The sequence below is a fragment of the Salmo trutta genome, chromosome 32 (genome assembly GCF_901001165.1).
Source record: "Salmo trutta chromosome 32, fSalTru1.1, whole genome shotgun sequence".
Taxonomy (NCBI): Eukaryota; Metazoa; Chordata; class Actinopteri; order Salmoniformes; family Salmonidae; genus Salmo; species Salmo trutta.
In genome coordinates this window covers 33,034,127-33,046,569 of record NC_042988.1, presented here as the reverse complement: position 1 = coordinate 33,046,569, position 12,443 = coordinate 33,034,127, and the positions used below count along the sequence as shown (strand labels likewise).

Below are 12,443 nucleotides of genomic sequence, written 5' to 3'. Positions count from 1 at the left end.
GCCACAGCCATTTTCTGAAGAATTGCATTATGGGCCGTAAAAGCACGGAAACAGTGTCCAGTGTGTGTATACTTCGTATTTTGGCGAATTTAGTACGGGAACTTTTGGCATACTAACTCTATCCATACTATGACCAATAAGCATACAATATACTAAATTCAAGTCACAAATAGTGAGGTTAGTATGAGTATTCGAACACCGCTTGTGTTTCATGTAGGCTTACCCTGGCATGACGTTTTGATAATCATGTAAATCCATCCCGGACAAGGTGACTTTTTAAAATCTAAACTGAAATTTCCCTGTTTGACCGCTCGGTTTTATGGGTATTATGACTCATACTGTGGTTGTCTATAGCAGGGTTTCCCAAACTTGGTCCTGCCCCCCTCCGTGCACGTTTTGTTTTTTGCCCAAGCACTACACAGCTGATTCTAATAATCAAAGCTTGGTGATGAGTTGGTTATTTAAGTTTGGGAAACCCTGCTCTAGTGTGTGTGTGTGTGTGTGTGTGTGTGTGTGTGTGTGTGTGTGTGTGTGTGTGTGTGTGTGTGTGTGTGTGTGTGTGTGTGTGTGTGTGTGTGTGTGTGTGTGTGTGTGTGTGTGTGTGTGTGTGTGTGTGTGTGTGTGTGTGTGTGTGCATACATACATACATACATGCATGCATGCATACGCGGGCGGGCTAGTGAGTGTGCCTGTACTGTTTGTGTTCAGCCTGTCTCTCGAGTATAAGTTCATAGGTCGTGCCCTTTGCAAGATTTCCCAGCTAAGCCTGGGAATGGTTTTGACGAGAAAGGATACAGGTTTTGTCAGATTTGACATTTCGTAGCAGGTTAGGAAAATTTTGCAGCAGATTAGGATAGTTAATGTAGCAGGTTAGGATAATTAGGTTAAGGTTAGAAAAAGAGTTAGGTTTAGATAAAATGAATATAATCAACTTATGTGAATTTGACAAAAGCTGAATCCTTTCTAGCCATGACTCCTGGGAAGAATGCTTGTAAAAGCAAAAATGGAGGATGACCAATTGCTCTTTTTATGGTGGTTGTGATTCATTGGATGGCAGTTGAAACATGTTTCTAAAATTGGTTCCCATCTCAGCTCTGTAATCTCAAAATAATTCAGTTTTTAACACACAGGAGGGCTTATATTGTTATTTTCCTGAACTTGGAATGTCCAGTAACTTCTGCATCCTGAAGGATTGCCAAAAACAGGCCTCCAATCCAACCAACTAATCCAGGCAGAATTAAAGACGCCACATTGGTTTTCATGATTATTTATCCCTGTTTTGGGCCTTTGGATTTACAAATAGATTTGACCTGTGGTTAAGATTACCAGGCAGTAGTCCCTCTGATTTGGGGGAATGCCATCTGTTCCCTCTATAGTGCTCGCTCTTATTTAGTACAACCTCTATAATAGTATATTATAGGTGGCAGGGGTGCTTCCTTAGCTACTGTAGTATCAGCACGGCTCAGGGTTTGTTGTAGGAAGATATGACGTGGGCAGTAACTTGCAGGGCCATCCTACTGTAAGTTATCAGCGGAAGCGGAGTCATTCAAACCAAACTCGCTGAATTATGTAACCATTGAATTCTGTGCATATTTGAGAGGCAACCGTTCCATTGCTGTTTGAGTTTACTTCAAGGCTAGATGTTGTAGATCCATAGTTAAAATCAGTACATTAGTGTTTCAGCTCCATTTATTGATTTCCCTCTGTTTTGAATAGACTAAACTAATCACCACAACCAAATACATCCCTGTCATGTTCCCTATATAGTACCTGTTAGGTTTAAACAGGTTTCATGTTAGCCCTCTCCTGACCCTTCACGGGGTCATGTTCAATTGAGTAGCTTATAGATTACTGTGTCCCACGCATGCCATCTTCTTGGTGTTGCGTCTGGGAGTGTGCAGGGCTTACAATGTTGCAGACCGAAATGTAGGCTATAGAACTGGCTAAATTCCCACAATTGTGTACTCCTCTCCTACACAAACATTCTGTAATGTTATTTGCACCGCACCCTCCTGAACAGGCCCCAGGCATCTACCTGGCTAGGTGTGTCCCGTCCATTGCCAGGGTTGGGCCTATAGCTCCACCTCTGTATGTGCTACTCTCTGAAGGGAGCGAGCCTGTTTTCCAGTCGTCTGGTATTGGGCTGGGTGCTGTGCCTGAGAGGGAGTCAGTCTGGTATTTTGGCTGGGTGCCTTGCCTGAGAGGGACTCCTATTGTCCCCCGTCTTGTCTCCACTGGTCCCCGCCAGCCCACAGCTGCTGAACTACAGAAAGAGAAGAAGAGTTCCATTCATTACCCAACCCTGCTGCCTGCCTGCCGAAGCGCTCGCCGTCAACAGGCCGCAGACATAATGCAAGGGAAGGAGGTTGGCCAAGTCTATTCTACAGAACAGAGCAGGGCTGTAGTATTGTGTGCTAGGGGAAACTATAATGTGTAACTGTTCTCATTACTCGCCTGCCTGCCTGCCTGCCTGCCTGCCTGCCTGCCTGCCTGGGCGGGCTCTGGGACTCTCCAGAGCAGCTACTGCTGCCTAGGTCTTCTTGGAGTGAAGCCAAGTAGATTGGGTCTAATGTGGGATTGTGCTGTGGAAGCACAGAGAGAGATTGTCTAATATTCACCAGAGAGGTGTAGTATGTGTGTGGAACAGTTTGTTTGTATGCTAACTAGTGAGTGTTTGTCGGACTATGCTATTGCTCTGAGGGAAAGTAAATCAACTTGTTACTGGATCTAAACATCACTAGTGCCGAGAGACAAGCTGAACAATTCAGTGTGTGTGTGTGTGTGTGTGTGTGTGTAATGCATGCCCTTGCTGGTGTGTTAGAATGATAATCCCTCATCTATTGTGCTATGGCCTAAAGAGTCCTCTCCCTTCCACCCTGACTCTTGCAGTCTGATCGGAGAATGACCATGGATTTCTCTCGCCTACACACATACACTCCTCCACAGTGTGCTCCAGAGAACACAGGATATACCTACTCCCTCAGGTGAGAATGCTGGCTGCGCTACTGACCGTTACACTACTGACTGGCATCTACTGACCATTACACTACTGACTGGCATCTACTGACCGTTACACTACTGACTGGCATCTACTGACCGTTACACTACTGACTGGCATCTACTGACCGTTACACTACTGACTGGCATCTACTGACCGTTACACTACTGACTGGCATCTACTGACCATTACACTACTGACTGGCATCTACTGACCGTTACACTACTGACTGGCATCTACTGACCGTTACACTACTGACTGGCATCTACTGACCGTTACACTACTGACTGGCATCTACTGACCGTTACACTACTGACTGGCATCTACTGACCGTTACACTACTGACTGGCATCTACTGACCGTTACACTACTGACTGGCATCTACTGGCCGTTACACTACTGACTGGCATCTACTGACCGTTACACTACTGACTGGCATCTACTGACCGTTACACTACTGACTGGCATCTACTGACCGTTACACTACTGACTGGCATCTACTGACCGTTACACTACTGACTGGCATCTACTGACCATTTCAGGTTCATTTCATGTCAATTCTCAACAATTCAGAGTGTGTATGGAACAATTGCATGAGTATTTATTTGCTGTATTTACTTGAATTGAAATGGTATAGTACATATCCTGTTCCTCTGTAGAACAGGCTAGAGGTTTCATACCGTCTTATCCAAGGTTTAGGGAGCTATCTGTTCCTCTGTAGAACAGGCTAGAGGTTTCATACCGTCTTATCCAAGGTTTAGGGAGCTATCTGTTCCTCTGTAGAACAGGCTAGAGGTTTCATACCGTCTTGTCCAAGGTTTAGGGAGCTATCTGTTCCTCTGTAGAACAGGCTAGAGGTTTCATACCGTCTTATCCAAGGTTTAGGGAGCTATCTGTTCCTCTGTAGAACAGGCTAGAGGTTTGATACTGTGTCTTATCCAAGGTTTAGGGAGCTATCTGTTCCTCTGTAGAACAGGCTAGAGGTTTGATACTGTGTCTTATCCAAGGTTTAGTGAGCTATCTGTTCCTCTGTAGAACAGGCTAGAGGTTTCATACCATCTTATCCAAGGTTTAGGGAGCTATCTGTTCCTCTGTAGAACAGGCTAGAGGTTTCATACCGTCTTATCCAAGGTTTAGGGAGCTATCTGTTCCTCTGTAGAACAGGCTAGAGGTTTCATACCATCTTATCCAAGGTTTAGGGAGCTATCTGTTCCTCTGTAGAACAGGCTAGAGGTTTCATACCGTCTTATCCAAGGTTTAGGGAGCTATCTGTTCCTCTGTAGAACAGGCTAGAGGTTTCATACCATCTTATCCAAGGTTTAGGGAGCTATCTGTTCCTCTGTAGAACAGGCTAGAGGTTTCATACCATCTTATCCAAGGTTTAGGGAGCTATCTGTTCCTCTGTTGCTCTTCCTGTATTCAGATGGCCTCTAGATGTGTGGCGAGGGTTATCATCAATCTTTCCTTTCTACACAAGTTAGCTATTCCTCCGTGACTCACATAAAAATAGTATTTGTTATTGAATCCCGTCGCCCTATTGTGGTTATGTCCACTGACTACAGTCAGAGCCTCTGTCAGATCAGTCAAGTCATTACCACAGCCGTGGAGAATAAAGGGTATTTCAGCACCATTAGGAGTCCTGAATGAGTTTGTGTTGCATTCAGAAATCTTACTGAATTGATTGTCTTTGCTCTCACTTGAGTAAAAAGATCTTTGAAGTACATTTGAGAATACATTTTACAACAGTTGGAGTGAGGAGAGAATGTTGAAATTGTAAAGATGTATTTTAATTTGGCTTCTATTTCTAGCTAAATATTTTCAGTCTTGATACAAATATTCATCCTTGACAGTTGATACATTGAAGATATTGGTGCATTCTTGCTGATGAGTTCCAGAGTTGCTCACAAGACCAACCGCTGTGGTTGTGGTTTCGATGATTCAGCCCGATGATTCAGTCCGTGTGTGCGCTTGTGGTTCAGCATTTCTGTGTGTAAGGCTATGTGTTATGAGGGAACAACACAATGAAAATGGTAGCATAGCGCCTTTGTAGTTATCTTAGTTTGGACTAACTATCCCTTGCTTAGCTTGGTGTTTCCTTTGCTTCCTGTGTTTCCTCTCATGGTACAGTATGTCTCATGTTAGTCACACACTGTTCTCTCCCTCCCACAATTTTCAAGGAAGAAACTTTTCATGTGCAGTTCATAATTTTTTTTCTGGATATAAAAAAAGGGGGGCTTAGGTGGTGGGCGTGGCAAAGGGTGCAGTCAGACTTCAGCTCTGTGAATTTTAGGGAACATTTGAAAGTCCCCCCATCTAAGTGGTGTAACAATTTTTGGTGCATTTTCAAGCCAATTTTCTGCAATTCTTAAATTCTCCATAGAACTGAAATACATTTTAGCAAATTTCCTGCAATTCTATGCATTTTTACTGCTAAAAGTACTCCCTGTTTAGCTTGGCGATTGTTAGTTCTCAAAGATTCTATTATAAAAAATATATAATTGGAAAACGCATTTTATTTCCATGATTCCAACAGTTCACCCAAGTGTTTTGATCTAAATCACAATTAAATGTATTTGCCCATATCATGCTGCCCTAGTGTACAGTACATGCTGCTCTATCATCATTGTTCTGATCTCTCTCTCTTCAGCCCATCATCTCTGGGGCCTGAGCATGAAACTGCTTGCAGGTGTGATTGTCACTGAATATGCAGGTGATTTGTGTGTGTGTGAAGTTGGAATGTTTTTTGTTTTTTTTACACTGTCACTTTTGACACCTCGTGTAAAGAAATGGGGGGGACATGGCAGTCCTGGTATTTGGGTCTTCAAGAGGTGAAATTCTGTTGCACTTCTTGTTGAGAGAGAGAGAATAACAGTGTAAACACTTGTGTACATGTTCTAACACAACCACTCCCATTAGCTTGACTACCATACTCTACCCTCGCTCTCCTTTGAAAAATGCTAAGGGCATTCCTATAGAAAAGCCCTTCAGTCAGCTGACATGTTTAGTCCTCTCCCTGAGTTGGACTAGGCTCAGACCACAGGCTGCCCTTCAAGGCCTGGCTTGCCTGACAATTAGATGACATTTACATACATCTCTTGTAATTACCTTTAATATCTCACTGTTCTCACAGGCATGTAGAAGAGGTGGGAGTGCCAGGGTGTTTGTGTGGGTTTACACGAGACAGGATTTAGTCTACGATCCAGTCCTTAAGGGCTTCTGCTGGTAGTGGGAGTGCCAGGGTGTTTGTGTGGGTTTACACGAGACAGGATTTAGTCTACGATCCAGTCCTTAAGGGCTTCTGCTGGTAATGTTTTTTTTCTAAGTCTCATAATTGCTCAATTTAACCTCTTGATAACCTGTGGAGCCACCTTGACTCCCTCACTGTGAAGGTATAAGGCAATAAGATAATAACCAAGCAACACTTTCCCTGCATTGAAAGCTCTCCCACAGCCATGTCCTACCCAATAGAATCACAATTCATAGTTAGAATTCTAACAGCCCTACTACTACCACATCTTCTGACTGTGGGAAAGCCTGTTTTGGCGCCGGACCGGTTCCAGGTCGTGTGTGGAGTGAGGCGGAGATCGATTAAAGGAAAATGCTCTGGGTTCTCAGTCTCTCGCACACACACACAATTGGAATGTAACAGGTAGGCCTAGCATGGAAGACTGGAACAAGACCATGTGTCTCCATGGTCCGGTGAGAGAGTTGATCAACCATATAAATGCCTGGTGGCACTGATCTGAGAATTAGGTAAAGAGTCTCTTTTTCTTGTACATGAAAGAGTAATGTAGGCTAATACTTCACTTATTGAATTAGTTGAACTAACAAAATGTTATTGATTTTGCCTTGTTGGGCTGTTGTTTTTTTAAATGCCAGAACAAACTGACAGAGAAGGCAGTTGACTCATGTACTGTAGCTAGGCATCAAAAATATCAGCCTTGAGAGCTGTCACACTACTGTGTGTGTGTGTGTGTGTGTGTGTGTGTGTGTGTGTGTGTGTGTGTGTGTGTGTGTGTGTGTGTGTGGGGCTTGCGGAATGGGGAGAGGGTAGCGCTGAGAGGGACAGGGTCAGGTGACAGCAACCGTTGGGCCATCTGTTGTCAGAACTCAAAAGACTGGTAGACAAGTTGGAGAAAGAGAAAGGAAGGAAGGAATGAACCAAACCAATCACATCCAAAAATCTGAGAGGCCTTTTAGAAGTGAGGGGAACAAACCTAGCCTGAGTGGACAGGAGCAGGAGGCCAGAGTCCCATTCAGTAGGCAACACTAGCAAAACATTTAGCTAAAGGCAAAGGAAAATCAGGCTTTTTATTGGACAAGTTAAAGTAGTCCCTCCCAGTTTCAGTGCATTGTCTTCCATTTGGGGCCTAATCAATACGACTCAGCAGAGACCACCATGCTACAGCCCACCAACCAAGGGTTAATTACCAGTGTATTCCCATTGGTACAAACACCATAGTCATTAGTAAGGAGAATGGCCTCACTGATTGATGTAAAGCCTGTACGATGTCTGCCCTTGTAAGGGGAGGTCACCCTGCTCTCTCCCAGGCTCTCAGCTATTTCCTGGCTTTAGACTATTGATCTACTGCTGTCAGTGGAGGATTCTGGAGTATTACCCCTGTGAGAAAATAAGTTGTACCAGCTATAGAGACATTCAATTGTTATTTTTAATTATATGGTACCACCCAAACTACACCGGGAAATGTTGTAACGAGATACTAATCAGTCATAACTTTGAAATATTTTTTGAATAAAAATTTGATTTGTTTATTGAACTCCATATATTAGAGAATCCATATACACCTAATGACCAAAGGTATGTGGACACCTGCTCACCGAACATCTCATTCCAAAATCATGGGCATTAATATGGAGTTGGTCCCCCCCTTTGCTGCTATAACAGCCTCCACTCTTCTGGGAAGGCTTTCCACTAGATGTTGGAACATTGCTGCGGGAACTTGTTTCCATTCAGCCACAAACATTAGTTAGGTCGGGCACTGATGTTGAGCGATTAGGCCTGGCTCACAGTCGGTGTTCCAATTCATCCCAAAGGTGTTCGATGGGGTTAAGGTCAGGGCTCTGTGCAGGTTAGTCAAGTTCTTCCACACCGATCTCGACAAACCATTTCTGAATGGACCTCGCTTTGTACACGGGGGCATTGTCATGATGAAACGGGAAAGGGCTTTCCCCAAACTCTTGCCAAAAAGTTGGAAGCGCAGAATCGTCTAGAATATCGTTGTATGCTGTAGCGTTAAGATTTCCCTTCACTGGAACTAAGGGGCCTAGCCCGAACCATGAAAAACAGCCCCAGACCATTATTCCTCCTCCACCAAACTTTACAGTTGGCACTATGCATTGGGGAAGGTAGCCTGGCATCCGCAAACCCAGATTCGTCCGTCGGACTGTAGGATGGTGATGCCTTCTCTGGAGTGATGAATCACGTGTTTCCACTGCTCCGGAGTCCAATGGCGGCGAGTTTTTTACACCACTCCAGCCGACACTTGGCATTGCGCATGGTTATCTTAGGCTTGTGTGCCACTGCTCGGCCATGGAAACCCATTTCATGAAGCTCCCGACGAACAGTTCTTGTTCTGACGTTGCTTCCAGAGGCAGTTTGGAACTCTGTAGTGGTGGGTTGCAACCGAGGACAGAATTTTTCTGCGCTATGTGCTTCAGCACTCGGCTGTCCTGTTTTATGAGCGTGTGTGGCCTACCACTTCGCGGCTGAGCCGCTGTTGCTCCAAGACGTTTCCACTTCACAACAACAAAACTTAGTTGACCGGGGCAGCTCTAGCAGGGCGAACTGACTTGTTGGGAAGGTGGCATCCTGACTGCCACGTTGAAAGTCACTGAGCTCTTCAGTAAGGCCATTCTACTGCCAATGTTTGTCTATGGAGATTGCATGGCTGTGTGCCCTTTTTTATATACCTGTCAGCAACGTGTGGCTGAAATAGCCAATCCACTAATTTGAAGGGTTGTCCACATACTTTTGTGTGTGTGTGTGTTTGTTATATATATATATATATATATATCTCTCACATCAGCTCAACGGTAGTGTTGTAACAACACACAAATGGAGTATACTTTGAGAGGTTAGGTTAGTTACTTCTCAGGGAAGGAGAAATTCTGGCATCATGGATATGTTTTGATTTGAATAAAAGAGAAACCTCATTTTCTGCCCAGTGCCTGATTTTTCTCTCCAATGCCATATTTCTACCATGTTAGTGTGAGATGAATGTGTGTGTGTGTGTGCATGAGAGCGGTAGGGAGTGTATTAGATGGAAAAAGAAAGAGGGAAAGAGAGAAGTCAGCTCTTGGTTATACGTTTTCACACACGAGTCACACGAGTCAATCACAGCAGAGTACACACACCTACCTACCTGACACCCAGCTAGTGGTTAAAGTGATATGATCAGCCTGGGTGTAAGGCTGGGTGGAAGGTGATCTAGGGTAATATTAGGACCAGTGGTTATAGTGATATGATCAGCCTGGGGGTAAGGCTGGGTGGAAGGTGATCTATGGTAATATTAGGACCAGTGGTTATAGTGATATGATCAGCCTGGGGGTAAGGCTGGGTGGAAGGTGATCTAGGGTAATATTAGGACCAGTGGTTATAGTGATATGATCAGCCTGGAGCTGGGTGGAAGGTGATCTAGGGTAATATTAGGACCAGTGGTTATAGTGATATGATCAGCCTGGGGCTGGGTGGAAGGTGATCTAGGGTAATATTAGGACCAGTGGTTATAGTGATATGATCGGGCTGGGGCTGGGTGGAAGGTGATCTAGGGTAATATTAGGACCAGTGGTTATAGTGATATGATCAGCCTGGGGCTGGGTGGAAGGTGATCTAGGGTAATATTAGGACCAGTGGTTATAGTGATATGATCGGGCTGGGGCTGGGTGGAAGGTGATCTAGGGTAATATTAGGACCAGTGGTTATAGTGATATGATCGGGCTGGGGCTGGGTGGAAGGTGATCTAGGGTAATATTAGGACCAGTGGTTATAGTGATATGATCAGCCTGGGGCTGGGTGGAAGGTGATCTAGGGTAATATTAGGACCAGTGGTTATAGTGATATGATCGGGCTGGGGCTGGGTGGAAGGTGAGAAAGAAGGGATGAAGTGGAGGTAATAAAGACTGTTCAAGGCAGGTTAAAGGCATATGTGGAGAAGGAGTGCCAGTTGCTGCTGGTTGGCCATGCTGCACTCAGTTGTTTAGGACATCTGGTGTGTGTTGTGGGATGATGTGGGCTTGTGTCCATGCTTGTTTGTGTGTGTGTGTGTGGCAGCATGGTTGCCTCCCTCAGACAGTGCTTCACTGGTCAAGGGCATGGCTGAATGGCAGCAGCTGGATGATTGTGTGTCTGTGTCAGAGGTGGTGTTGTTGACCCCATTCAGGCTGAACTTATAAAATGTGAAGGAATTTCAACTACTGTTTATTTTTTCTTCCTCTCTCTTCTCTACTTGCTAGTGCTCCTCTTTGACAGGATTTGTTCTGTAGAAGTTGGAGGGGCGCAAACTCAGGCGGCCACAGATCACACACACACCCTCTCAGGCCCCGGAGAGCTGTTTGGAGAAGTTTCCATAGCAACAAGGGCAATATGAGAGAGAGAGAGGAAGAGATGGCACACTGTTGGAGAGAGAAGAGAAGTGCTTCTGTTCTGTTCGAGGGAAAAGAGGAGGATGGGCGGTGGCCGTAATCTCAGGGCCAATTGAAACCCACCCAGAGATAGACAGATGGAAATCTGAGATCCCCTCTACCCAGCCTGTCCCTGCCCTGCCTGTGGTAAATATAGGCCTGTGTTCTTCCTCAGGGGAATGGCAGCTCTCTAATGGCTTAGGAAACCGTAGGGTGGGACGTGTGTTTTGTGTTTCCCCCACAGACCTGCACTGACCCTCCAGAGCCTAGCTTAAACAACTACGTGGAAACATTTTCAGTAAAACCTAATTTTGTAAGCAGAATGTAGTGAGGCCCAGAAGGGTTTAAAGGAGGAGTTGTGAACCCTGCTGGGAGTGATATCTCCCTCAGTAATACACTCCAGAAAACAGCCTGTTGGTGGTTAGTCTCCATGTCACATTTGTTTTGAAACGGTTCTGCTAATGACGTTTTCAGTGTGTTTAGTATTTGGCCTAACATCCCAGGCTTGTTAACCTGTTGAGGACAGACGTTCAACCCATTCCGCCTGCGGAACCCCTAGCCAACAGCCAATGGCATCGCACGGCGCGAAATACAAAACCAACTAAAATACCACAATTCAATTTTCTGGCCTGCCAAATGAGTTCTGTTATACTCACAGACACCATTCAAACAGTTTTAGAAACTTTAGGGTGTTTTCTATCCAAATCAAACAATTATATGCATATTCTAGTTTCTGGGCAGGAGTAGTAACCAGATTAAATCGGGTACGTTTTTTATCCAGCCGTGAAAATACTGCCCCCTATCCCAAAGAAGTTAAGGGTGCGTTGATAGTGCATCAGTTTTTCAACAAAAAAGTGTGTGTGTGTAGCATCGTTCAACCTGTAGTTTCACCGTTTAGATTTCTAAAACATGTGGATTGTAATCTTTGTCTGAGCTCCCTGACTGGTGTTTGTGTGACTGTATCGCTGCTCCTTGGCTGTGATGTCAACTGTCTTTGATCTGTCAGGGGAGGTTAGATTAATATGATGAGGGGAATGAGGATCTGTCAGGGGAGGTTAGATTAATATGATGGTAATGAGGATCTGGCAGGGGAGGTTAGATTAATATGATGAGGGGAATGAGGATCTGTCAGGGGAGGTTAGATTAATATGATGAGGGGAATGAGGATCTGTCAGGGGAGGTTAGATTAATATGAGGGTAATGAGGATCTGGCAGGGGAGGTTAGATTAATATGAGGGTAATGAGGATCTGTCAGGAGAGGTTAGATTAATATGATGAGGGGAATGAGGATCTGGCAGGGGAGGTTAGATTAATATGAGGGTAATGAGGATCTGTCAGGGGAGGTTAGATTAATATGAGGGTGATGAGGATCTGGCAGGGGAGGTTAGATTAATATGATGGTAATGAGGATCTGCCAGGGGAGGTTAGATTAATATGATGAGGGGAATGAGGATCTGTCAGGGGAGGTTAGATTAATATGAGGGTAATGAGGATCTGGCAGGGGAGGTTAGATTAATATGAGGGTGATGAGGATCTGGCAGGGGAGGTTAGTTTAATATGAGGATCTGGCAGGGGAGGTTAGATTAATATGAGGGTAATGAGGATCTGGCAGGGGAGGTTATATTAACCTCTCTAGGGGGTGTGGGATGCTACCGTTCCACCTGGCCAACATCCAGTGAAATTGCAGAGCGCCAAATTCAATAACAGAAATACTCATTATAAAAATTCATGAAACATACAAGTGTTACACATCGGTTTAACGATTAACTTCTTGTTAATCCAACCACAGTGTCAGATTTCAAAA

The 12,443-nt window shown here is 44.7% G+C and overlaps 1 protein-coding gene across 6 annotated transcripts in view; it reads left to right on the top strand.

Annotated features, from left to right (window-relative positions):
* LOC115171751 (SUN domain-containing protein 1) overlaps positions 1 to 12,443 on the top strand; it is a 41,682-nt gene that overhangs the window by 4,510 nt on the left and 24,729 nt on the right. For 4 of the 6 annotated variants that reach the window (XM_029728857.1, XM_029728856.1, XM_029728855.1 and 1 more), the window contains exons 1-2: positions 1,976 to 2,365; positions 2,890 to 2,984. The exons of 1 other annotated variant lie outside the window; for it this stretch is intronic. In XM_029728857.1, the coding sequence (XP_029584717.1) occupies positions 1,991 to 2,365; positions 2,890 to 2,984 (470 nt within the window). In that variant the 5' untranslated portion in view covers positions 1,976 to 1,990. Of the gene's footprint in view, positions 1 to 1,975; positions 2,366 to 2,889; positions 2,985 to 12,443 lie in introns of those variants that run through there. One more of the 6 variants, XM_029728858.1, reaches the window with a different exon arrangement.